General features: G+C 52.7%; 1 protein-coding gene across 1 annotated transcript; it reads right to left on the bottom strand.

Moving 5' to 3' along the window:
• Positions 1-2,989: 2,989 nt before the first annotated feature.
• On the bottom strand, positions 2,990-26,074 carry ANAPC2 (anaphase promoting complex subunit 2). The gene is made up of 13 exons (XM_066580141.1): positions 26,048-26,074; positions 22,432-23,054; positions 20,862-20,994; positions 17,047-17,215; positions 16,707-16,826; positions 16,287-16,404; positions 14,900-15,075; positions 14,663-14,804; positions 14,451-14,526; positions 14,141-14,344; positions 12,567-12,696; positions 12,071-12,306; positions 2,990-4,240 (listed from the first exon to the last, which is right to left on the bottom strand). The coding sequence occupies exons 1-13, from the start codon at positions 26,072-26,074 to the stop codon at positions 4,028-4,030; spliced, it is 2,367 nt and encodes a 788-aa protein (XP_066436238.1). The 3' UTR covers positions 2,990-4,027.
• Between the last annotated feature and the right edge of the window lie 1,513 nt (positions 26,075-27,587).

Below are 27,587 nucleotides of genomic sequence, written 5' to 3'. Positions count from 1 at the left end.
ATCATAGTGTAGAGGGGAAGTTGCTCCTCGGAGTCCCCTATGGGCACACAAACCACTTTCTTGGCCCGAGGCTGTTGCTCCTCTGGCTAAACAATCACTGGGGGTCACAGAAGAGGCGGCGGTGCAGCTCATTTGTTAGTCGCCCTCCCCCTAATCCCTTGCAGGACTTTTACTTTCCCCCTTCCTGCGCCATTGTTCATAGTCAATTAAATCCCCATGAAAATTAATGACTCTACTGACATCAATCACAGGTTGGCGCTTCTGAAGTTGGGACGGGACCCCCAAGGAGACCCTCATCTCCTATGCATAAAGGCGGGAAAGGTCCTGGCCTCCATAATGAGGTCAGTAGGGGGCACTGCAGAGCGACCTGTGGCTGACCAGCTGCTGTAGTGTGAGCTACAGGTGTTATGGTGGGGCCTGTATCCTATAATAGCAATGCACAGGCTATGATGTCATCATGGATACAATAGGGCACTGGACACGCTATGATGTCATCATGGATACAATAGGGCACTGCACACGCTATGATGTCATCATGGATACAATAGGGCACTAGAGACGCTATTATGTCATCATGGATACACTAGGCCACTGGACACGCTATGATGTCATCATGGATACAATAGGGCACTGGACACGCTATGATGTCATCATGGATACAATAGAGCACTGGACACGCTATGATGTCATCATGGATACAATAGGGAACTGCACACGCTATGATGTCATCATGGATACAATAGGCCACTGGACACGCTATGATGTCATCATGGATACAATAGGGCACTGGACACGCTCTGATGTCATCATGGCTACAATAGGCCACTGGACACGCTCTGATGTCATCATGGCTACAATAGACCACTGGACACGCTATGATGTCATCATGATGGATAGCAATTTTTTTTTCTCCCCAGAAATTGCACAGCTATCATCAATAGGCTGTCTATCCTATCATGGCTCATCTTGAATTAACTGAGGGAGCTGGGTTGAAATACCAAGCAGAGCCTGTGAACACGTGTGGCGCTGTATATTAGGGGAATTCTACTCATCTGTAGAATTGGGATCTGCAGACCCTCACTGTAAAGCCCCTCAGAGTGAGGGCTGTCTGACTGCACCTATACACATGCTAAAAAGGACCATACTGACTCATGAAGAGTTAGTTCCCCCACTGGCCTATAGATGGCGCTGCAGAGCAGCCTGCATCATCATCGTGCGATGCACTTTGTATACTACACAGGTCAGAATTCACACGTACAACCATTTCATCGCCTGCGTCCGTGCGGCAGCTGACGTGTGTTAGGAATACAGAGACGGCCGCGGCCCTAACTAATATGCAGAAGGCAGAAGCGATTTTTAAGCAAAACTATTTTTTTCTCTGCAGGAGCATCGAATTGAGGAGCCTTTGTGTCCGCCGCCGTCTCCTCCGCACGAAGAGCATCGATTAGGTCATGTGTAAGATGGAAGAGTGAGAGGCGGCGGCGGGAGGGGAGGGGCGGCGGCGGGAGGGGAGAGGCGGCGGCGGGAGGGGAGGGGCGGCGGCGGGAGGGGAGAGGCGGCGGCGGGAGGGGAGGGGCGGCGGGAGGGGCGTCCTGTCTCCTGGAAACTAAGTTACTATTTCGGGGGGAAAAAAAAGTGCGCTTTTGTGGCACAGCTGGAAATCCATCAGCGACTCTCCAGATGCTCGGCGGTCGTGCCCGTCGCTACAGCGAACAGCAGGCGCTCCGACTGCCAATTACTGCCATTTACATTATAATTAAGGAAGCCGCTCTAAGCGACGGCCTCTGCTAAAGACACCTGTGACACCGGCAGCAAGCCCTCCGAGCAGAAGAACCGTCATCTCTGCCCACGTGCTAGATGCGGGGATCCGGCCGCAAGAGCTGCCAGTCGGAGGACAAAACTGCTGCTGAATTAGGAGCTTTAGGTGCAAAACCGCAGAAAAACAATGGAGAAGAGCCGGAATAAAGATGGAAACTGTCTGCAGGGGGGGGGGTGATGACCAACTCATCACTGAAAGGGGTCGGAGGAGGATGTCAGGAATCGTTCTGACCAACAGGCTGCACAGTCAGCTGAATACAACGCTGGAGCTCCAACTAACGTGTCCGAACGCACAGCTCGCCGTTCCTCCGCACGGATGGGATAACAGCGGGCGACCAGTTCCAGCGCCATTGTGTCTAAGAAACAGAGAGACTCCAGCGGGCAAAAGAGCACAAAACTTGTATCACTGAGCAGCGGAGAAACATCTTCTGGTCAGATGGAGCCAGATTTATGTGCTGATGGGAGGTCAGAATTTGGCGCAAGCAGCATGAATCGCTGACCCCTTCCTGTCAGCCCGTCAGCACGAGGCGGAGCACCAGGAAGGTAGAAGGGAAAAGGAATCCCGAGTCTCTGCTGTCCTGCAGCAGCTTGCGGGGCCGACCACATGGTGGTCTTATTGGGACCGAGACCATCACAGGATGAGCAGTTCGCACCGCAGCCGCCATCACAGCTTCCTGCCCTTCCTTTTCTCCCTGTGTCGGTCGTTACCGCCATCCTACCATTCTAGTCCTGCACCAGGAGGCTCAGGATGCATCTCCAACCGCCACCTGCAGGCAGCTCTGGCGCCGATACGCCGCAGGGGGCGCATTTATAATTGTGCAGCAGGCGGACGGCTTCACTTAAAACGGATGACAGAACCGACCGTCTCGCCTCTCAGCCTTGTCAGGTGCGGTAATTACGGCGGCACTATGAATAGACCGCGCCAGCGCTTCATTACCCCTTCTTATCCCGCAGAGAAGCACACAACTGTTAAGGGCCAGGGCGAACATTCACATCCTGGGCACGCGGTTGGTATGGAGCGGGATCCATGTGTGGCAGGTGCCACACCCCCCCATCTCTTCTGTGATAGGTCCATCAAAGTGCAGTATAATGCAGTACCCTGGTGTTGCAGTATACTGTATGAGCAAACGAGCCGCAGTTTATGTATGTATATATATTACACTCCGGCACATTTGGGGTCACTGCATTCATTTTAATCTACATACATTCGTTATCCTCGCACCGCCCCACGGAATAAAGTCATTTCTGCGCCGTTTGCCCACCCTGAAAACAAGATGCCCCCAAGACTGCAGAGCGGCAGTAGATATAAAACACATTATATGTTATATTAAACCAGAACTAGTGATAATCACACAACACAATATAACGCTACATTGATGGATAGATCAGCTATGGTTTGTTACAAGTGGGGACAAATAACTGATTGGGCGCAGCTACTGCCATCAGCCCCACTGAAGTGAATGGAGCGATAAGGCGCAGCGGAGCCAGCGCTGCAGAGTGATGTAAGTGGGACCGGCTGTTCTTGGGATCGGCGGGGGTCCCAGCAGGCGGACCCCAACCAATCTATCCAGGGAATGGGTGACCGCCGTCCCCTTACCAGAATACACTTATAATGGCTTCCATTACTAGGCTTCATCCAATAAGGGGCGAATGTGAAGTGCCGGGTCCCAGGTGTGACGACACAAGGGGGCCCCGCAGACCCCATTAACTATAATGATGGCCGTTAACCTCCAGCATTGTGCCGGACAAACCAGCGCAGCGTAACGCACCATTTTATCGGCATGGCCTTTCTGATACAGATGTGAACATAGGCTTATGGCTGAACCAGTGACTTCTACGGGTCCGTGCGCAGTCCAGGATTATGCCCATCTGAATAAGCCCTAAACGGCTGCAGGAAGCGGCGGCGCTCACGGATGTGAGGAAGTAAACGGCGGTCACCTTGCTGTCCGCAGAAACCTTCTGCCATGTTGCTCTTCGTTTCTTCGTGAGAATCTGGTAAAGTGGAGCCTATAGACCTCTGTGACTTGTATATCAATATCGCCACCTCCTGGTCAATCCCTGTACTACACCTCCATCTGATCCAATGTGATGAACAGCCAGAGTGCAGAAGCTTTTATAGTATGGAGGGTCTACAGTCACCCATAGGACCGCAGGGACTTCTTGGTGGCACAGGTGGAGCACGCAGGAACCCCATGGGCATCAGTCCTGGTTAGCTGGAGTTCTTGGGTAACCGGTACACCCCCCCAGAGTACACCAGCTGCTGGTCGCTGACCTTCTTCTGCAGAAATCCCTGCAGCTCCTGAATATCGATCTCCGTCACCACCGGTCCGGTCATCACAAACATCTTCAGCATGCTGTGGATGCGCTCCAGCGGGAGGCTCTCCAGGTTGGTCAGCATCGCCTGGATGTAGGTCCAGAAGAGCTGGAGGGGAGAGAATGACTCCGGGTTAGAGTGCTGCCCGCCATCACCCCCCCAGTTCTGACAAGGCAAATATGGCTGCCATCAACAACTTCATGCGCTGCGACGTTACGGCACGAGCTGCCATGCTACTATGGTGTGGACTATTATACAGCTGGCACCGACTATAACTCCCATCCCAGCTCATTTAACCCTTTGGAGATGCCACCATCAATCCTGACTGAAGGGTTAACAGAGGGAGGGAGCTAGCTCCGTCAGCCCATCAGCCATCTGCGGCTGTCAAAAGTAAAACAGACAATACACTGCAATATAGAAGTACTGCAGTGTATTATATGAGCAATCAGAGAACGGCAGGCTCAAGTCATCTACAAGGAGGTAGGAGAAAAAAAACCTCCATGCTTTTTAGCCCCTGGACAGGTAGTTGATGGGGTGTCCTGAGTGGCGGACCCCCATCCTTCTATTAGCGGATTGTCTGGCCCGCTGCACTGTCAGCAGGCCGGATCTCCTCACTGGCCAGTGGAAGTCAAAGCTCCAACTTCCCTCCTGCTGAAATCACTGGGAGCGCCGCGCTGCTCCTACACTTCCTGCTCAAGGACATGACGTCCCGACCGCAGTCCCAAGCGGGAAACGTAGGAGCCGCATAGCGCTCCCATTGATTTCAGCGAGTGGAGCCAGCGCTGCAACTTCCCTCAGACCAGTGATGACGACAAGCGGCCGGACGATCAGCTGACAGACAGGGATCCTAAGCGGTGGACCCCACCCAGCAACGGCTGATGAGCTAGCCAGAGGCTGGAAAGGGAGTGAATTTCTTACCGAAAATTCCTTTTTCCCGAGTCATCCTGACGGCAGACATGGAGGTTGCACCTTGACCTCGTAGGGACAGGAAGCAAGAGACTTTAAAAGGCTCCTCCCGTCTCCCATTCACCAGTGTCTTCTAAATTACTTACATGGACATGTCGCGGTTAACCAAGGAAGATATTTATTTGCTCCGAAAAAAACAACATGGTTAGTTTCATTTGAACATAAACAATAAGAGGGTAACTTACCGGACTTAAACACAGGAAATATGCACAAATTTACCGCATGAAGGGAAATGTCCAACATAGGAGCCTCTGGGCTACAGATTCGTGCCCGCATAAACGTTAATATAAACGTGTGAATTTTTGGGAGGGAAATACGTGCCGTCAGGATGACTCGGGAAAAAGGAATTTTCGGTAAGAAATTCACTCCCTTTTCCCGGCGTCATCCTGACGGCAGACATGGAGTATACCAGATTAACTCTTTAGGGAGGGACCACTGCTTGCAGGACCTCTCTCCCGAAAGAGAGAGATCGGAGGAGAGGTCCGCATTCGGCCTGTAATGTTTTGCGAATGTGTGCAGGTTGGACCATGTGGCTGCCTTACAGATTTGGTCCGGCGTCGCCATAGCCCTCTCTGCCCAGGAGCAGGATACTGCCCTGGTAGAATGGGCCTTGAGTCCTCCCAGGATAGCGCTGTTGCAGGACGGAGTAGGCCTGCTGGATGGTGGATTTTATCCGGCGGCTAATGGATCTCCTAGAAGCCGCTCTTCCTCTGCCCGGCCCTGAAATTGAACAAAAGACAGTCAGCCTTCCTAAAAGGATAATGTCTGCTCTGGGTAGCATAGAATGGCCTTCCTTGCATCCAGGCTATGGTAGTCTCTTTCCCTATCGTTTTGGGGATTTTGACAGAAGGATGGGAGAATAATTTCTTGCTGTCTGTGGAATTTTGAGGCTACCTTTGGAAGAAAAACGGGGGTCTGTTTTTTTTGTATGACCCTATCGTCCTGGCTTAATAGGTAAGACGTCTTACAAGATAGGGCCTGGGGCTTGCTTACGTGCCTTGCTGCTGTGATAGCTACCAGGAACACAGTTTTAAACGTGAGGAACCTAATCGGGATCTGATCAATAGGTTGAGGGGGTCTTTGCAGAGGCTTTGGAGAACTAGGTTCAGGTCCCATGGGGGGGAACTGTACTACGGCTAACTGACCTCATTCTTTCCGCCGCTTTCATGAACCTGCGGATCAGTCTATGATCTGCCCAAGGTTGGTCTAGAATGGCTGAGAGCGCTGCTACCTGTACTTCCAGGGTTCGTGGTCTCAGGTTTTTATCTGGAGGAAGTCCAAATCTCCGCCACCAAAGTGTCAAGATTGGAGACCTCCAGCCCCCTCCAGGAGAAGAATTTTTTCCCCGATCTTATTATAAGTAGCTGAGGTTACAGGTTTTTCGGGACTGGCGTAGAGTCGCGATAACTCTGGAGGACAGACCTTGTCTTAACGTCTGTTCCTCAATATCCACACTGCGAGGTTCAGTCTCTCTAGGTTGGGGCAAGGAACTGGGCCCTGCGCTAGAAGGTCCTTCCTGGATGGAAGGCAGATTGGCTCCGAGATGGCGAGCTTTAGGAGCACCGGAAACCATGCCCTTTTTTCCCCAGTGTTGGGTGATCAGGATCAGCGTGATGTTGCTCTGCTGGACCTTCTGAAGAACTCTCGGGATCAGGTGTATGGGGGAGGGGGAAGGCGTACGCCAGACTGAAATCCCAACTATGGGAAAAAGCGTCTAACCCCTCGGACTTGTCCCTCGGATCTAGGGAAAAATAGCCGGGACATTCTGAATTTTTGCTGCTCGCAAACAGGTCCACCTGTGGACTGCCCCAGGTTTCTGTAATGAGACGAAATTCCTCTTGATTCAGAGACCATTCCCAGGGTCTAGGCCTCTTTGACTTAGAAAGTCGGCTGTCAGGATCTGGGATCCTTTGAGATGGACCGCTGTCAGGACTGTACCGTGGACTCGGCCCATCAGAAAATCGGGGCTGTTAATTTCAGCAGGTGAAAGTTTCTGGTGCCTCCCTGGTGGTGAATAAGTGAAACGGCGGTCCCGTTATCCAAGAAGATCTTAACATGCTCCCAGATGGCCCTAAGCTCTCTGGAATTTGAGGTCTAGGCATGCAATGTCGGACCCCATTTGCCCTGGAGCAAACGCTGCCCCACTTGCGCTCCCCAGCCAGGCTGGCTTGCGTTGGTGACTACGGAGATGAAGGGCTCTGTCACCCATGGGGACTCCGCCTCTAGGTTGCCAGTTGACCGCCACCAGCGGAGGGACCTTGTGACCGCTGATGACACGGGCATTCTGCGGTCCAGAGAGGTTGTTGCCCCGTCCCAGTTGCCCAGGGTGGCTCTCTGTAGCGTCCTTGAGTGAGCCTGGGCCCAAGGAATAATGCCGATACAGGAGGTCATGAGGCCCAGGAGCCTCGTTGCGTCCCTAATCGTTATTTGTTTCTTCTGGCCGCATTTCTGCGCTGCCAGCCTAAGGTTTTCCTGCCTGGGTGGAGGCAAAGACAAGATCTGAGACACTGAGTCTATCTGTACCCCCAGGAGGTCTTTCGCGTCTCGGGGAGAAGACTAGATTTAGGGAAGTTAACTATCCACCCCAGTCTCTGACATAGGGAGATGATTCGGCTGGTATCCTCTTTGAGGATCTTCGGCGAGGATGCCATTACCAGGAAATCGTCCAGGTATGGGACAATGCTTATGCCTGCCACATGGAGATGCGCCACCATCTCTGCCGCTATTTTAGAGAATATCCTGGGTGCCGTTGAAATTCCGAGGGGTAGGCACTGGAATTGAAAATGGTGTACACGGCTGCCCATCCTGATGGCAAACCGCAGGTACTTGTGATGTTCCGACAGGACTGGGACGTGGTAGTACGCGTCCTTTAGATCGACGGTACTCATAAAGTCCCCTCTTTTGATCAGAGTTACTGCAGACCTGATGGTTAAACCTTTTGTAGGTAATCAACCTGTTCAGGCCCTTCAGATTAAGGATCATCCGAAACTGTCGTTCGGTTTTTGGATCAGAAATAGGGGTAGAACCCCAAGCCCTGTTCTACTGCGGGGACCTGGACTACCGCCCCCATCTGTAGCACCTTAGAAATGTCATTTCTAAACATACCCTGCAGGGCGGGGGATCACGTGGGGGCCGGGAAAGCTCAACAGTCTGCCCCCCACCTGGTACTCGCCTACAGGGGAAGGGGTTGTTTTTGTTTTACTCCTGCCTCCTTTGGGGTAGGACCAGCACCCCGTCTTTCCTTTGCCTCGGTATGGCTTGAAGGATGGCTGAGGTTTGTGGGGAAATCCCGTTCTTGCTTGGTTCGGGAAACTGCGGGTCCTGTCGGTAGCTCTTTTTAGGATCTCCTCCAAGTCCGCGCCAAACATGTGCTGGCCATGAAACAGAGATGTTACACGGCCTTCCTTTGGAAGCCGTATCTGCTTTCCATGTTTTCAGCCAGACCGCCTGTTGCTGATCTAAGTAGAGGCATGCATTCCAGTAACACATCTCTAGGGGCCTTCTGTTTAATCTGGTCGTCGAGTTCCCCCAATCAGAGGAACATCGACCTTGCCACAGAAGTCGCTGCGACCTTGGACTTCAGCGTATAGGCCGTTGTTTGCCAGGCCCGTTTCATCAAGGCGTCGACCCTGTCCATCGGGTTTTTAAGATGAGAGGAGTCCTTGAATGGCAGGGCTGTCTTTTTGGCCATTATGGCCACCTGTGCCCGACGCCACGCGCGGCCGCACCGGCATGCCTGGAGGAGAGAGGCATCTGAGCCTGTGGCCCGCCGCTCTCCCCAGCTGAAACCACTGCGCCGAGCTGTGGCAGGGGAAGGAGGGGACCCAAGGACCTCTGTTCCGCCACTCCGACCGCTGCGGTGGTGAACCCCGGGCGGTCAGACCTGTGGCCCGCCGTGCTCCCGGACCGTGCGTAGATGCTCACGTCTTTCTCCGCAAAGCGGAGTCTCTCTTTATATTCGCGGGACAAATAGAGGTGTTTGTACGCGCAGCCCACTCATACGTGATTACTTTCTTCAGGGTATCATTAACCGGAAACACTGTGCGGTTCCTTGGTCTGAGCCCGCCGGACACGGCGTCCTGTATGGACCTTGGCTCGACCACATCCTCGACCTTCCTTGTATCCCTGACTGCTTTGATCAGGTCAACCAGGTCCCCAGATGAGAAATAGTACTTTTTATTCTCATCCCTGGCGTCAGGGGGACGGTCAAAGAGTTCGCCACTTGACAAGTCGCCCCGGGATTGCTCAGACTGTGAGCTCGTTAGCGGTATGTGGCTCGCCCTTTTAGCGGCCCTTCCTTCCGCTGAGCTGGGGGGGGGGGGGGGGGTGGGGGGGGGGGAGACTGGAAATTGATGCCCGGACCTCCTCTCTAACCAGGGATATAATATCTTCCCTGAATGCAGCCTGTTCATCCGTAAGGATCTTGGAGGTACAATCGGGGCATAGCGGCTTTTTTATACGCCTCGTCCAGTTTTTTTTTTTTAAAGACACAGCGCCTTTCCTGTGTTTTTTCTTTAGGTCCTGTTTAGACCGAGTGGATTCCCTGTCCTGCAGAATATACATGCATGCACATAAGGGAAAACCCCCACACAATGCTAAATCCCTGAGCATAACATTCCTGCAACAAGTAACACTTAGGGCTCATGTCCACGGGCAAAATATGATTTAAGATCCGCAGCGGATCTCCCGCATGCGGATCCGCATCCCATAGGGATGCATTGACCACCCGCGGGTAGATAAATACCCGCGGATCGTCAATAAAAGGGATTTAAAAAAAAATGGAGCATGGAAAAATCCGGACCATGCTCCATTTTCGTGCGGGTCTCCCGCGGGGACGGCTCCCGCGGGCTTCTATTGAAGCCTATGGAAGCCGCCCGGATCCGCGGGAGACCTAAAATAGGAATTTAAAGTATTTACCATCCGGCGCGGGCGGAGAAGATCAGCTGTTCCTCACGGCCGCATCTTCCTTGCTTCGGCTCGGCGGATGTGCCCGGCGCATGCGCGCGGCACGTCGGCGACGTGCCGGCGGCGTCAGGAATTCATCCGCCGGCCGAAAATGAAGATCCGGCCGTGAGGAACAGCTGATCTTCTCCGCCCGCGCCGGATGGTAAATACTTTTAAATTCTTATTTTCGGCGCTCATGTCCGCGGGGCAGGAGGGACCCGCTGCAGATTCTACATGTAGAATCTGCAGCGGATCTGATTTTCCCCGTGGACATGAGGCCTTAGGGCTCATGTCCACGGGCAAAATGTGATTTAAAATCCGCAGCGGATCTCCCGCGCGCGGATCCGCACCCCATAGGGATGCATTGACCACCCGCGGGTAGATAAATACCCGCGGATCGTCAATAAAAGGCATTTAAAAAAAAATGGAGCATGAAAAAATCTGGACCATGCTCCATTTTCATGCGGGTCTCCCGCGGGGACGGCTCCCGCGGGCTTCTATTGAAGCCTATGGAAGCCGTCCGGATCCGCGGGAGACCTAAAATAGGAATTAAAAGCATTTACTCACCCGCAGCGGACCGCGAAGCTCTGCTCTTCCTCACGGCCGCATCTCCCTTGCTTCGGCTCGGCGGATGTGCCCGGCGCATGCGCGCGGCACGTCGACGACGTGCCGGCGACGTGCCGCCGGCGTCAGGAATTCATCCGCCGGCCGAAAATGAAGATCCGGCCGTGAGGAACAGCTGACCTTCGCCGCCCGCTACGGAAAGGTAAATGCTTTTAAATTTCTATTTTCAGCGCTCATGTCCGCGGGGCAGGAGGGACCCGCTGCAGATTCTACATGTAGAATCCGTAGCGGGTCCGATTTTCCCCGTGGACATGAGGCCTTACAGTTTGCAGGGCTTCCATCTCTGGTTCCTTTGTAGTCATGATGCAGAAACGCAGACAGAACCAGGTAGACAGATAAATCCTTCTCTGAAGGTGTGCTGTCAGTGGAAGCTTGTCGGGGGGTCTCCATTTTCAAATCTCCCGCTGTTTCGGGTCAGCTGACGGCGTCTGACGTCACCGCGTCACGCCGCGTCATTGGCTCCGCCCCCCCGACGCCGCGCACGGCCGCGCCGGCATGCCTGGAGGAGAGAGGCATCTGAGCCTGTGGCCCGCCGCTCTCCCCGGCTGAAAAACAACTCCGAGCTGGAGGAGGAAGGAGGGGACTCAAGGACCTCTGGTCCGCCGCTCCGACCGTTGCGGTGGTGAACCCCGGGCGGTCAGACCTGTGGCCCGCCGTGCTCCCGGACCGCGCTGACTCTCCGGAGGGGAGATGAGAAGGGAAGCAGCCCTGTGGACCGTCAATCCCTCCAGTCAGCCTGCCTGGAAAAGGGTGAGGGGGGAAAACAGCCCTATGGACCGTTCCCCCAGCTGTCATCCTGCAGCTCCCTGGAGGGAGCTCCTCTTGCATGTCCCTGTAGGGACAGGAAGCACTGGAGAATGGGAGATGGGAGGAGCCTTTTAAAGTCTCTTGCTTCCTGTCCCTACGAGGTCAAGGTGCAACCTCCATGTCTGCCGTTAGGATGATGCCGGGAAAATACCCCTTTAAGAAAGAGGGAAAAAACAAAAACATTTAGTAAAAGGTGAAAAACAAAAACCATTTGGTATCACGGCATCCATAATGCTCCCCAATGTGATACAATGTATATATCACATGTACCCCAGAACGGTCCCCATATAGTCTGCAGCTCAACACGGGAAAAAAAAGGCGTATGAAAGTGCCCATCCCCCCCCTCCCAAAAAAACAAAAATCGCTGGATGGTCGCTTCGCTTTGGGAAATGTCTGGGTGGCAGTCAGTCTGGCTGCGCCACTTCCACAGATGTGCAGAATTGGGTGAATCAATATGGCCACGATCACCGCTGCTGGCTTCCTGCTGGATCGGTAGCCATGTTGATTCTTTGTATCATGAAGGGAGCCCACCCGTGACATCCGTGCGCCCCACCACGTGGTTGGCCTTCATGCAATGACCTCCATCTAGAAACCCACCTGCAGTTCCTCCTCCTTCTGATCGGCTTGGGAAGCCATGGCAGAGTCCCCCTCTTCGTCGCTGTCTATCAGCACCACCTTCTCGGTCTGATCCTTCTGCTGCTCCTCTATGACGGTGAAGGTCCCCGGCGGCTCCTCTCGCAGGATGCCTTGCTGCAGCCACAGGGTCATCTTCCTCCGGAGGGCGGTGACGGGAACTTTCAGCACCTCGCTGAGTTCTTCTAAGGTCCAGGTGCCTGCAGAGAGAAGTGATGAACCACATGTCCACCGACTGCAGGACTACAACTCTCAGCATTCTGCCAGCTGTAGTCCCACACCGCTCATTCACAGCGGACGACCGGCGAGACTCTTCTGGACTGTCGAGGATCTGCCAGTCTCACGTCTATGCTGAGCTCTGGGGAACCGGGACCCAATCTATTGGATGAGCGGTGATGGGTAAACATGGCGGCCGGCCTGGAATCCATCTACATTCGCAGACCAACTCAGGGGCACTTACCTTTATTCTGGAAGTTTAGGATGATTGCAGCATGGACCGGAGACACGGAGAAGGACAGGGTGCGGTCAGCCAGCTCCACATCCAGGCTCACTAACCCCAGGTGGTGCTTCCAGTTCAGCGTCCGCATGGCCTAAGGCGATCGCAACGAAAGAGAAAATCTGCACCTTCAGCAAAACTTAAATGGCCCCAACAATTTCACTCTAACCCTCTGACATTTGCTACAATGTATCAGTACAGCTTAACGGGTCAGTCTGGAGTCCATACAAGTGTACAAACCCTCAGCTGTGAGGTCCATATGAGTTTCCATTCACTGCTAGCAGGCGGAGATCTTGCAGTGATGTAATGCACAAAGCAGGCTGCAGAACTTCACTACTGATGATCTGTCCTCAGGATAGGGCATCACTAGTGGGGGTCCGTCACTCGGACCCGCTGCCGATCAGCTGTCAATGCGGATGAAGCCAGAAGCAGACCGCGGCCCAGGCTGGTACTGTACCGAATTCAACAGGAACCGCAACCAATAGCAACCAGCCGCCGTACCGCAGACAGCGCCACCAGCTTCTATCTGCATGGACAGCAGGGTTGAGAAGAGCGGATCACCGGGGGTCCCAAGCATGGACCCCCACTGACCGACTGTTGATCTATCCTACGGACGGCTCATCAGTACTCCAGTCCTAGAACCCCCCCCCCCCCCCCCTGTAGCATTATGGTCACGAGGCTCGCAGAAAACCATCTACAGAACTGCAGATCCAGCCTTCATAGAGAGCCGCCCAGACCTAAACATTACACCTCCACCTGCAGATGGCGCCTTTCCCCTTACAATGCCTGACCGACCAATAGGAAGCACAACACTGACACCTGGAGGCTAAATGCAGTATTACACTCCTCTCTTAGGGTTCGTTCACATGGAGTGGAAAAGCTGGATTTTTCGCTGCAAAATCTGCAGCTTTCCCGCATCTTAATCCCCACCCATGCGGATCCGCAGCCGCTCAGGCCCTCAGCCACCGCTACAACAGGAGCAAGTGAAGATACTTACAAATGGCGGCTCACTGCCTGGCAACCACTACTGAATGCCCCCATCTTTACCCACTTTCGCATCGCCTGACCGGCAGTGGTGTTCAGCAGCGGTTGCCAGGCGCAGACACTGAGCCGCCATTTGTAGGTGTTTTTTGCGCTCCTGTTAGGTCCTCGTGGCGGCTACAAGGCTGAAATAAATCGCGGATCTACAGCTGAATCAGTCAAAATGGTGCAGAATTTGTTGCACAAGTCTGCAGTGTGTGAACGCTCCCTTCCAGGGGTTTTCTGGAGTAACAGACTGATGATCTGTCCTCAGGTTAGGCCATCAATATCACATCAGTGGGGGGTCCACCACATGGGCCCCCAACCAATCACTGCATACCAGACAGTGCTGTACATTTTGTAGTGGCTGTGCCTGGTACTGCAGCTCAGTCTCATTCACCCGACTAGACTGAGCTGCTCTCTGGCCATGTGACTGATGAGCGTGACGTCAGACCTGAGAAGAGGCGTCAACGCTCACCAACGTGCCTCAGCCTCTTCGATCAGGCGATTGGTGGTACCTTGAGCTTCTCGTATCGCCGTGTGTACATATCCATCGTTTCTTTGATCTGTTCGGGTAACTCTAGTTTCTCCTCCTTCAGCGCCGGCCAGAACTCGCTGGACAGTATGACCGCCACCAGGTTGAACGGCGGCCTCTCCTCCTCCAGGAGCTTCTCTTCTTCATCACGGATGTTAGAATTGATCCTTCGGGAATCCGCCATGTCCTGTAATGTGAAGGATTTCTGGTGAGACCGTCTGCTGTGGAAGCGCTAACCTGCCCTGTGATTAGTCGCCGACTGCCGTCCCTCCTCTACAGCAATGGCGCTGTACCTTCAGCATGACCTCGCAGTAATGCATCTGAGCCTCTCCGAAACGCAACTTCAACAGCTCCACGTTCCGGATCTCCCTAGAAGGAGAGACAGGCTCAGACAACGCTCCGGGGAAACTCCTCCTATAGCAACTCCCTAAACCGGCTCGTTATCAAATATGTAGCCGCAGGAATTCATTCGGTCCTCCAGACGGGCCGCTCTCCCTCATCTTACCTCTCAGAGCTGTAACTGCACTGGTGGAGGAGCCTGTCAGCAAGCAGGGTGCGGTACTCATTAATGAACAGCTCCTTGCTGCCATAGATGCTGACCAGGAGGCTGATGATGTCCGAGGAGCGACGCTTGGAGCCGCTTTTACCTACAAAGACAGAAGATGGAACGTGATGACAGGCCGCCATCAGAACAAAGGATCATGGGAGACGGAGGGAAGATGTATCCCCATCCCATACATACCAGGATCAGCATCCACAGGGTCCGGCGTCCAGTCCTCAGGCTCAGACACCTCGTCGTCGCTCTCCTGTCCGTTCTCTAGGACCACCGGGTCGGCTTTGGAGAGCTCATTGGCCAAATCTCCTTCGGCGTCACCAGTCAGACCAGCGACAATCTGCCGGACGGTGTCCTCCCGAGTCCTGGCCACGACAAGTCAGAAAGCTTACAAGAAGGGTCCACCAACTGCTGTGGAGACCCCCAGTGATCTGCTCCATACCCCTACAGCGCCACCACAGGGGAGACGCAAGCATTGCAGGGCTGTAACTTGAAAGACTGACAATGTCGACTAGACTGGAAATCCTTATTTATCACCTCAGCCCTCCAGGGCCGACGAATGCCCCCCAACCTCCCCCAACGCCCCTGTCACTGGTGGTCTACAGGCGCAGCCATCACTTGGCAGGGATCGATGCACTTTGTAATCTCCATTGATGCCATAGAAGTGAATGGAGCGATTGAGCGTGCAGCCCCTTCCAGTCACATGGGGTATTCGGGTGCGCCTGTCTCCAGATCGCTGGTGGTCCCGGCATTTGGACCCCAAGTGATCGGACATCCCATGTCCTGTAGATAAAGGTCTGGAACGGGGACCCAAGTCTGCGGCAGTAGATTTTCTGCTGCCCAGCAATGACGGACCGCTGGTCACTGCTGATGCCGCTTATCTCCCTTTCATGGAACAAGCCCCTTTATCCAATCTGTTACGGTTCCGTCCCCACATGGCGGTGGAATTACCGTTTGGACGCGGTTCTGGTTGTGCGTGTTAATTGCACATCAAAAGGTCTGGCTGAAAACCGCATGTATTTTAGCGCGGCATGCTGCGATCTTACGGTGCGTTTGTTAGGCACACGGTTTTAGTGCAGCTTCCCTGCAGCCGCCAGCGGACCACAAACCGCATCACAAGACCGCAGCGGTCAGCCATTTACATGCACAACAAAACTGCCCTGAAAGCGGAGTAATACCGCGATGCAACACGACGCAGGAGCAGCGGCTTAAGGGGGAGTCCGAGAAATGACGACCTATTCAGCTGACCGCCGTCCAGGCTCATCCAATGGCGCATGTGCCATCAACAAGAGGATAAGCGGCTGCTGGATACGTCTGGCCCCACTTGTGAAACCAAGGAAAGGTTAAACATCCAACCTGTGCCCCCCCCAACGGAAGAGACCGCGGTCCCCATACCCGTCGCCCAATGACTGCGGTCCCCATACCCGTCGCCCAATGACTGCGGTCCCCATACCCGTCGCCCAATGACTGCAGTCCCCATACCCGTCGCCCAATGACTGCAGTCCCCATACCCGTCGCCCAATGACTGCAGTCCCCATACCCGTCGCCCAATGACTGACGGGACCCCCATCCTTACCGCAGGTACTTCCTGATGGGCTCGCAGGCGACCTCCAGAATCACCATGGAGGGGTCCAGCTCCCGCAGAGCCTTAATGGCAGAGATGTAGAGAGTGATGATGTCGGCTGTATTCACACCTGCAAGAGAGGGAAGCCTTGTTACCATCTTCAGAGACCACCGTGGACAGAATGGGGGCTCAGCGCCAACCCCAGGACCCCAAAGTGACCGCCAAGCAGCTCTCTATTCTGTCACTGATAAAAAAATGCAACAGATAGAGAACCTCTACTGCTCTCTGTTATCAGCCATGTGGCGAGGCAGAACGCAAGAGGGGTAAATGCAGTGTGTACTTCCACAAGCAGAACTGGCTGATAGCAGAGAGAACTCGTCCGTGTGAGACCCCAGGCTGTGTCCCAGTAGCGGCGGGTGTGGTGGTTCTTACCCGGGTGCAGCAGCCTGGTCTCCAGCGCCGTCTTCAGACACGACAGCAGCTGCTGCCTCTGATTGGTCCGTTCCAGGCAGAACTTTAAATCCTCTATAGCCGGCTTCGAATCGGGGAAATCTGGGGAGACAAACATCAGGTCACCATGTGGACAGGCCGGCAGACGGGGCGGCACTTCGAGGGATTGTCCAGGACACATGGCTGCTCCCTCCCCCAAACAGCACCACACTTGTCTACAGGAGGTCTGTGGTATTGCAGGACTGCAGTGGATGCAACCCATAGACAGGCGTGGCCTGGTTCCTGGAAGAGAGCAGCCATGTTTTTGTGCCCCCCCAGTCACCTCTGATGATGCAGAAGAGCTCATTGATGCGCATGTTGGCGTAGAGGCGGTAATAAAAGCGCTGGACGTGGCAGCGCCATCGCTTCAGGGTGCTGCTGGACTCCGCATTGGATTGAGCGCTGTCCGGTAAGAAGACTTTACTGAGCCAGCCAATCACCTTCTCTATCCACTGCCGAGACAAAAGCAGACATTAGGAGGAGCCGCGTGTAAAAGCTCCCGGCGGTCAGACCCATGTAAGCGGGGGAGGGGTGCTCAAGCATACGCAGCCCGGTATAGTCAGAGGCATTCGGGCGCAGATCTCAGGGTCGCCCCGTTTCCTGGATAGCTTCTAAAGGCCGGTTTACACGGAGCGATGATCGCTCCAACCGCAGCGACAGCTCTGAGCCACCATGTTGCATAAATTAATTGGTATTGAAGTAGCTGCTCAGCGGCTTATTAGGTGCAAATGAAGCTTCCTGAAGGCAGCCAATAGCCCAAGGGTCTCATCAGCAGCGGGGAAACCATGCTGTCAGCGGAGAACTGCTGATAGGAGTGAACAACGATTTTTAGGTTGGTCTGAATGTAACGATCAGCCAGCAGTGCCCAAAAAGTGGACGATGGGCGCACATTTACACGCACCGATCACTAAAACGATTGCTGATTAGCGATAATCGTACAGTGTAAATGGGCCGTAGGTGTCGAGTGGTAGAATCCCTTTAACCCCTTAGTGACGCACCGCGGCCGGATGAGGGCTGTTTCCTGTGCGGCGATCGTAGTTTTTATTGGTATTATAACACATTGTGGAGTCCGGGGATAAACAGCCATTCTGAGGGGGTTCAATTACTTTTTTTTAAACTGAGTTTGGCCCAATACACACAGAACCCGAGGCCGGCGTCCGCAGCAAACACCCGCCATAGCATGCTATGCAAGAATCGCTTTTCCCTGCCGACGAGCGGAAATTGTGATTTTTCACTCACAGGGAAGGGATATAAAAAAAAAACAAAAAAAACCACCATAGCCGCTTCTATTTCAGTGCGGGCCGCGTACAAACGGGCCACCGAAGCCGTCCGCCCCGTGGCCTTTCCGTGAGCACTGCAGAAGTGTTGCGGGATCCACGTCAGCGCCTAACAACGGCGCATGTTCAACGGCCGGCACATCCGCAGCACCGAGGGCCGTCTGCACACCAGACTTCGGACAGGTACGCAGGGGTCCCCAGGGGGCGCAGATTTGGATTCCGCTGCTGGACCCGAGCCGTCCGTGCGGCCTATATGACCATATTATACAGGGCGGTACGAGGACCATACGAAATATATAGATTTACGTTTTTAGGCACTAAAACACTCTTTTTTTTTTGCATTCAAAGTTCTGCAACTTATTTTCCCCCCCATGATCAGAGCTCTGAGGGCTGCAGGGGTTTTGACCCCGTTTTTTTTTTTGGGGGGGGGGGGGGGGGGGGTAGACAAAATTAATTATAATTGTTACGGATTTTTTATTTTCTTTTAAAGCCCCAAACTTCTGTCCCCGTAGGGGATGTGAACCTGCAGAGGCTGCGATCACTCTGATAATACACTGCAGTACTTCTGTACGCATCGCATGATCACTTATAATGGCGATCATAGGTTGTGCTAGACCCCAAAGCCATTGTCTGACATCCAGTTGCCATGGCAACCCATCAACCCTATGCGATTTTATGGCGGAGGGCCGACAACATTACAGAGAGACCCTCCTATGAGCCCTTTACATGTTACAATCACAGCATGTAAGGGGTTAACATCGGGGATCGGTGTCCTCACCGATGATTACTGCTGCAGCGGGGGTCTGGCGATCAGCCAGATGGTTACCACTGAGGACGGTACGGGGTCATCCCAGCCAAGACGTACATTTACAGGAACCCTCCAGGTACAACGGACCCCACAAATAGGTCTCAGTACAAGACAAGCCCCGGAGGTCATGCCCGTAGGAACGGGCACCTTTTGGGTTGACACATTGGCTGCAGAGATCTTCAAGACATCTGCCACAGGTCTTAGATTCTCCATTCTTTACTATGGCATTCCCTCTACTCCGGGGTCCAAACATACAAGAGGGCCAAGACCGAGCGCAGATGTATCACGGACGGTGTGGGCTCGGCTGCTTTGTGCCACATGATGGCCGAATGATCAGCATGAACGCTCCGATTAAAGGGGTTGTCCAGTTGTAAACTACTGATGGCCCATTTGCAGGAGGCCATCAATAGCGATTGCAGGGATGCGCTGCCCAGGACCCCCAACGATCAGCTGCTTGCTGGGTCACTGTACTCATGCACGATTCCTGCAGCGAGCAGACAGCTCTGTTCCCACTGCAGTGGCCAGGTTTGGTATTGCTAGCTGTATCTCATTCACTTCAATGGCAACTCGGCCCGCAATACCAGGCCTGGCCACTGCAGTGGGAACAGAGCTGTCTGCTCAGTGTACAAGCACATAAACCTGGCAAACATATGATTGGCAGGGATCTTGGCAGCAGAACCCTCTGATCTACTGTTTACGGCCTATCCTGCAGATTGGAGACAATCCCTCCCCCATTTCTTTGCCCGATCATTGGCCCGTGTGACCTGATCACCCAAACAAGCAAATACTTTTTCATTCACTGATCGCAGCTTTTGCGCAGCTTAACCCCTTAGTGACCGCCCTATAGTGTTTTTATGTCCTGCCGCTGCAGGATGTGTATGGAGGGAGATCCCGTGGTGACCTCTCCATACATCGCAGATGTCAGCTGTTTATTACAGCTGACACCTGCGGGCAACAGCCCCCATACGCCGCGTGGCCAATCGGGGCCGCGCAGCAGAATGTCGTTTTTTTTCCATTTCTCTTAGAATTTTAAAGTGTTTTCAGGACATTATATGGAACATTAAAAAAAGACGATTCATCCCACAAAAACAGGTCTGTCAGACGTCCGCCGCCGCTATGGTGATGGAGGACATGCTGGCGACATTGATAAAACCGTACGGGCGTGGGGGATAGCCACTCCTTCGCCCAGCGCTCGTCTCATCCTGCAGAGTACAGTCAGACGCGCTTCTGCAGGAGTGTCCGGGCCGGAGCGCACGTCTACTGAGCGGGACTCGCAGCATCACATGCTTACTGCGTGGAGGGCGGGTAGGCGCACAGCTCGCTCCCGGAACACGCGCCAAAGTGCTGCTCTATTACACTCACCTGATACCGCCCTAACGGTCCTCTCACCTCAAATCGCTCTCCGGAGGATAAGCGGCAGTCAGATCCGCGCTCGTCTGCCAAGCCTCAGCATAGGCCATTCAGACTCAATGAGGAGCCCCCGATGGCTCATCCGCAGAGCATCGCCCCCGTCGGCAGAGCGCTCCGTTTACTTGTGGTGGCGAGATGCCAGCGGCCGATGAATGAGGGTTTCAGATGGGTAGAGGATTGGCCAATCAAACGCTCCGGCCTGATAATTAGCCCCTATATAAGGCCCTTAACCCCTTCCAGACCAACATACGGCCTGGTTAGGAAGGGGCTCGCACGAATGGATGCCACGAATGGCGTGGGCTCAGTAGCGAAGCATGTGCCGGACAATGCAACAGCAGGGATCTGCGAGAACACTGATCCTTGCTGTTAACCCTTTACTGGCCATCCATTTTGAGGATGGAATGTAAAGTGTTCAGAGGGCGGGCGATCTGTCTGTAATGTCAGCAGGGACGATGGGTCGGCATGGCAGCCAGACACAAGACAACGGTGCACAGCAGGGGGCAGCAGCACTGGATGGCGGTGGCAGCACTCCAGCACAGCGGGTGTCAGAGGGAATGTTGTCCGCTGACTCCTTCATGTCACCGGCCAGAAGCAGCGACTTACCTCCTGGAACTCGTTGAGGAAGGACCTCTCGTAGTCGCCGCGGCAGCGCTCCTCCATCCTCTGCTCGATCATCTTGTGCAGCAGCGTGGTGACCGGCTCCGAGCAGATCCTCTCCAGGAGGTTCAACCTGTGGCTGCAGATCACAAGACCCCCGTTACTCCCGGCCTCAGCAGAGTGATCCCACCCAGATGGAGACATGGGCCCTTCCTCTACGCTGTTTTTACTTTCTGTTGGGAGAGGTTTTCATTCCGTGACAAAAATGCTCTAGATGTTCGTGTAACGCAAAAACACAACTTATGAATCAAGTCATTTTCTGAGGACACTTTCCCCTTAAGAGTCTGCTCAGAGGGGCGTCTGACCACCCAAGCATCAACGCCCCCCCCATTGTAGGGATCTCGGGGTCCCAACGCTCGGACGCTCCTGTCACATCTAGTCAATACAGCAAACTTGATATGAGAAGTCCCTGTTCTATTCCTCCGTACGCCCGTTTCCAGGAGTGGGGCGAGATGAGCGTCCACTGCAGCCGCTCTCACCCGGTGTGGGATTATACAACTAGGCAGATCAGGCCGTCACCTCCGGGGGGCGGTAGTGAGAAGCAGAAATAAACCCCTTCCTGTTTAGTTGTAACAATGTAAACACTCAGTAGTTCCTCCTGGTAACCAATAAGATTGGAGCTTTCCACAAGCTTTACCCCCTTCACCAAAAAGGACGCATGTATGTACGGGTGCGGGGACTGTGAGCGGGATCAGGACTATTGTACTCCACGTACAGAGGGTGCCGGCTGTCATTGACAGCTGTGATCAGCGCTCATGCTGATGACAGCTGTTAACCCTTTAAACGCCCCACCTCCCTGCAATGAGATCGCGGGATGCCAATCAGCTGCTATTGCTGAAGACCCCCAGGGCTGCGATGACTGACTGCAATATAATGACACCGTATTACACTACACTCCCAGTCGGCCCCAATCACAAGATCACAATGAGTTACCGCGACAACGGCGGCCGCCATCAGCAGGAGGTGCCGCGGTGTTACAGGGCCGATGGGGGGTTAAACAAAGAAAAAAAAAATTACTACAAGTTTTTTCTGTTATTGTACAAAATAAGGTGCCGAAAGCTCAAAAATAAATAAGATTAAAAAAAAGGCTTTATTTTATCGCACCGTAACGACACGCGAGACGGCGAGCCGCGCGACTATCGATGGAAGGATTAACCGTGACGGCGCGCCGAAGTCGGCAGCAGAAAATAGAGATTTTTAAGTCATTTAAAAACACAAAACCGACACAAATGTGGGATCGTCCGGACTGACCTGCGGAACGTTACAGGGTCACTTCTGCTGCAGCGCAGACGCCACAAAATACTTACCCCCCCCCCCCCCCTACTTTTCCCCAAGAGGGCAAAATTGCGTTTTCCCCCCATTCCACCTCCGGCAGCGACGCAGACAGACAAACCCAAGGGGGGATTTTTTTATTTTTTTTAAACAAGGGCTGGATAAAAAACAAAAGTTGAAACCCTGAAGAGGCCGGCAATAATAAAGGGTTAATAAGGCAGGAAGCTGATTGGTTGGGACTTACAAGATGCCGTTGAGCTCGTGGAACTGCTCCATGGCGGTCTGACACCAGCACTGCTCCTTACTGCTGTCACACCCGCTGCACTCGTCCCCCTCCTCGGCGGCCCTGTCCTCGGAGGTCCGCTCCCGCTCGTTCTCGTCCATGCTGCTGTCGCAGTCGCTCCCGCTGTCGGCTGCCCGCCTCTTCTGCCTCATACAGACCTTAAAGGTGCGGGTGTAGAACTGCTGGATGAGACCCTGGAAGGTCTTGGAGGTGGAGAAGAAGAGGATGGCCTTAATCATGGTGAACACCTTGTCCCGTAGGGTCTGAGAGTCCGAGCCGGGCAGCAGCGCCATGTCCGCCCACCGCCCCAGGATGTCCAGGCTCTTTAAGTAGGGGTCAAGGCGGGTGATGAGGAGGCGGAAGGTGTCCAGCAGGAGGCCGGTGCACTGCTGCTCCTCCACCGCGTTCTCCCGCTGGTTCATCCCGTTCCAGAACTCGGGCGCAATGTTCCTCTGCAAGTCCATCTGCAGCACCTCGGTGAACCACTCCTCCAGGCACGACTGCAGCTCGGAGTCCAGCAGCACCTCCAGCGCCGCCTTCAGGTCAGCCTCCTGGTAAGACTCAACACCGGACCTCGGGGCGGCCTGCGGGGAAGAGCGAGCCAAGACGGGGTTATATACCACAGATCAGGAAGCCGCCACTGTGCGTATACAGAGAAGATGGGATGACTTGTATGCAATGACTCCAGCAGAATAGTGAGTGCAGCTCTGGAGTATAATACAGGATGTAACTCAGGAGCAGTACAGGATAAGTAATGTATGTACACAGTGATTCCACCAGCAGAATAGTGAGCGCAGCTCTGGAGTATAATACAGGATGTAACTCAGGAGCAGTACAGGATAAGTAATGTATGTACACAGTGACTCCACCAGCAGAATAGTGAGCGCAGCTCTGCAGTATAATACAGGATGTAACTCAGGAGCAGTACAGGATAAGCAATGTATGTACACAGTGACTCCACCAGCAGAATAGTGAGCGCAGCTCTGGGGTATAATACAGGATGTAACTCAGGATCAGTACAGGATAAGTAATGCATGTACACAGTGACTCCACCAGCAGAATAGTGAGCGCAGCTCTGGGGTATAATACAGGATGTAACTCAGGATCAGTACAGGATAAGTAATGTATGTACACAGTGACTCCACCAGCAGAATAGTGAGCGCAGCTCTGGGGTATAATACAGGATGTAACTCAGGATCAGTACAGGATAAGTAATGTATGTACACAGTGACTCCACCAGCAGAATAGTGAGCGCAGCTCTGGGGTATAATACAGGATGTAACTCAGGATCAGTACAGGATAAGTAATGTATGTACACAGTGACTCCACCAGCAGAATAGTGAGTGCAGCTCTGGAGTATAATACAGGATGTAACTCAGGAGCAGTACAGGATAAGTAATGTATGTACACAGTGACTCCACCAGCAGGATAGTGAGCGCAGCTCTGGAGTATAATACAGGATGTAACTCAGGAGCAGTACAGGATAAGTAATGTATGTATACAGTGACTCCACCAGCAGAATAGTGAGTGCAGCTCTGGAGTATAATACAGGATGTAACTCAGGATCAGTACAGGATAAGTAATGTATGTACACAGTGACTCCAGCAGCAGAATAGTGAGTGCAGCTCTGGAGTATAATACAGGATGTAACTCAGGATCAGTACAGGATAAGTAATGTATGTACACAGTGACTCCACCAGCAGAATAGTGAGTGCAGCTCTGGAGTATAATACAGGATGTAACTGAGGAGCAGTACAGGATAAGTAATGTATGTACACGGTGACTCCACAGCAGAATAGTGAGTGCAGCTCTGGAGTATAATACAGGATGTAACTCAGGAGCAGTACAGGATAAGTAATGTATGTACACAGTGACTCCACCAGCATAATAGTGAGTGCAGCTCTGGAGTATAATACAGGATGTAACTCAGGAGCAGTACAGGATAAGTAATGTATGTACACAGTGACTCCACCAGCAGAATAGTGAGTGCAGCTCTGGAGTATAATACAGGATGTAACTCAGGATCAGTACAGGATAAGTAATGTATGTACACAGTGACTCCACCAGCAGAATAGTGAGTGCAGCTCTGGCGGATAATACAGGATGTAACTCAGGAGCAGTACAGGATAAGTAATGTATGTACACAGTGACTCCACCAGCAGAATAGTGAGTGCAGCTCTGGAGTATAATACAGGATGTAACTCAGGATCAGTACAGGATAAGTAATGTATGTACACAGTGACTCCACCAGCAGAATAGTGAGTGCAACTCTGGAGTATAATACAGGATGTAACTCAGGATCAGTACAGGATAAGTAATGTATGTACACTGACTCCACCAGCAGAATAGTGAGTGCAGCTCTGGGATATAATACAGGATGTAACTCAGGAGCAGTACAGGATAAGTAATGTATGTACACAGTGACTCCACCAGCAGAATAGTGAGTGCAGCTCTGGAGTATAATACAGCATGTAACTCAGGATCAGTACAGGATAAGTAATATATGTACACAGTGACTCCACCAGCAGAATAGTGAGTGCAGCTCTGGAGTATAATACAGGATGTAACTCAGGAGCAGTACAGGATAAGTAATGTATGTACACAGTGACTCCACCAGCAGAATAGTGAGTGCAGCTCTGGGGTATAATACAGGATGTAACTCAGGAGCAGTACAGGATAAGTAATATATGTACACAGTGACTCCACCAGCAGAATAGTGAGTGCAGCTCTGGAGTATAATACAGGATGTAACTCAGGATCAGTACAGGATAAGTAATGTATGTACACAGTGACTCCACCAGCAGAATAGTGAGTGCAGCTCTGGGGTATAATACAGGATGTAACTCAGGATCAGTACAGGATAAGTAATGTATGTGCACAGTGACTCCACCAGCAGAATAGTGAGTGCAGCTCTGGGGTATAATACAGGATGTAATTGAGGAGCAGTACAGGATAAGTAATGTATGTACACAGTGACTCCACCAGCAGAATAGTGAGTGCAGCTCTGGGGTATAATACAGGATGTAATGGAGGAGCAGTATAGGATAAATGATGCATTTAGCAGGATGGTATTTTGGGTCTCCGAATCTGAAATGAAGAACACGACGCTCTGCAGTATTATTAGACCCGGAGGCGTCGCTGCGCTCGTCAGATGATTGGGGTTGGGCAAGTACAAGTCATTTTTTTTGAGGTATAAATTACTATTTTTGGGCTCTCATGGGGGCAATTACTTTACAAGAGCCACAACAGCGCATATTACCACCAATGTGGCACAATGCTGAACACCATTGGGCAGTGTTCTTTCCAGGGGTGCTGTCGGTCTGGCGGTATATTTTGGGGGGTAATTTCATTTAGGACAAACAAGTTGTAGTTGGAAGACGTCATCATGGCGAGCGGGCTGGTAGGTAAAGACAGAAGTGAATGACTCCAATCAGAGAGGATGCCAGCGGTAATCACAAAAAGTCCTGGGACCCGGTGTAGAGCCGCTCTTTACTGCTACACGGGTGCTGTATGTGGGCAGTGTTCGTCACGGACAGCGACACGTGATCACGATATGGTGGGATTATTCAGCCTTCACAGGTAATATCGGTCTTCGTATAGCCATGTCTCCTCCCTGCGGGCACAGGCGTGTTCTCCATATGATTTTTTAAATGGGGGAGGAAAAAAAATTTTTTTAAATAACCGGAGAGAAGGAGCCCTTGATGGTGGCACAAGCGGTTCTCGAAGCATGGTGTTCTGCACAGACAACATGGCCGTGTGCCCCCCGATGCGGGTTGTGTCCGAAAAACTCAAGTGCAACTTTTCATCAGTCAGTGTGGATGTGATCTAAGGCAATATTACACAGTCACCAGCAGTCATGGGGCGGCGGTACTATGTGGACCCTGTATAACGGCATCAGTGGTAATCTTAGTCTTTTTATATCAGTAGGGTATTTATATAGTCACCCGGTGGTGGGAACATAAGGTCATAGAATGGTAGAGTTGGAAGGGACCTCCAGGGTCATCGGGTCCACCCCCCTGCTCAGTGCAGGATCACTAAATCCTCCCAGACAGATGTCTGTCCAGCCTCTGGAGACTTCCATTGAAGAACTCCCCACCTCCCGTGGCAACCTGTTCCACTCATTGATCCCCTCACTGTCTAATATCTAATCTGTGTCTCCCCCTATCAGTTTCATCCCATTGCTTCTAGTCTTTCCTTGTGCAGATGAGAATAGGGCTGACCCCTCTGCACTGTGACAGCCCTTCAGATATTTGTAGACCGCTATTAAGTCTCCTCTCAGCCTTCTCTTCTGCTAAACATTCCCAGATCCTTCAACCGTTCCTCATAGGACATGATTTGCAGACCGCTCACCATCTTGGTAACTCTTCTCTGAACTTGCTCCAGTTTGTCTATGTCTTTTATAAAGTGAGGTGCCCAAAACTGGACCCAGTATTCCAGATGAGGTCTGACTAAGGAAGAGTAGAGGGGGATAATGACCTCAGGTGATCTAGACTCTGTGCTTCTCCTAATACAGCCCAGAATTGTGTTTGCCTTTTTGGCTGCTGCATCACATTGTTGACTCATGTTCAGTCTGTGATCTATTAGTATACCCAAGTCTTTTTCACATGTGCTGCTGCTTAGCCCAATTCCTCCCATTCTGTATGGGCTTTCTTCATTTTTTTTTTGCCCAGATGTAGGACTTTGCATTCCTCCTTGTTAAATCCCATTCTGTTAGTCGCTGACCACTGTTCAAGCTTTTCTAGATCTTTTTGAATACTTTCCCTCTTCCCTAGTGTTGGCTCTCCCTCCAAGCTTTGTGTCGTCGGCACATCTGATCAGTTTCCCCTCGACTCCCTCCTCCAGATCATTTATAACAATGTTGCTGCTGTGGCATTATAGCAGCACTGCTCTTTGTATCCAGTGTATGGCGGTAATACATGGTCATGGTGTGGCAGCATTATTGGACGCTGTATAGCGGTCTCCGTGGTAATATTGGCCTTCTTATATCAGTGTGGCGGTATTATACAGGGTCGGCATGTGACAGCAGTATTATTGGAGGAGCCGGCCCGTACGGCGCTATTATACGGGGGGGGGGGGGGGGGGGGGGGAGCCGGCCCGTACGGCGCTATTATACGGGA

This window comes from Eleutherodactylus coqui, chromosome 10 (assembly GCF_035609145.1).
Source record: "Eleutherodactylus coqui strain aEleCoq1 chromosome 10, aEleCoq1.hap1, whole genome shotgun sequence".
Classification (NCBI taxonomy): domain Eukaryota; kingdom Metazoa; phylum Chordata; class Amphibia; order Anura; family Eleutherodactylidae; genus Eleutherodactylus; species Eleutherodactylus coqui.
The sequence above is the reverse complement of the archived record's forward strand: the minus strand, read 5'-3'. Positions and strand labels throughout refer to the sequence as shown.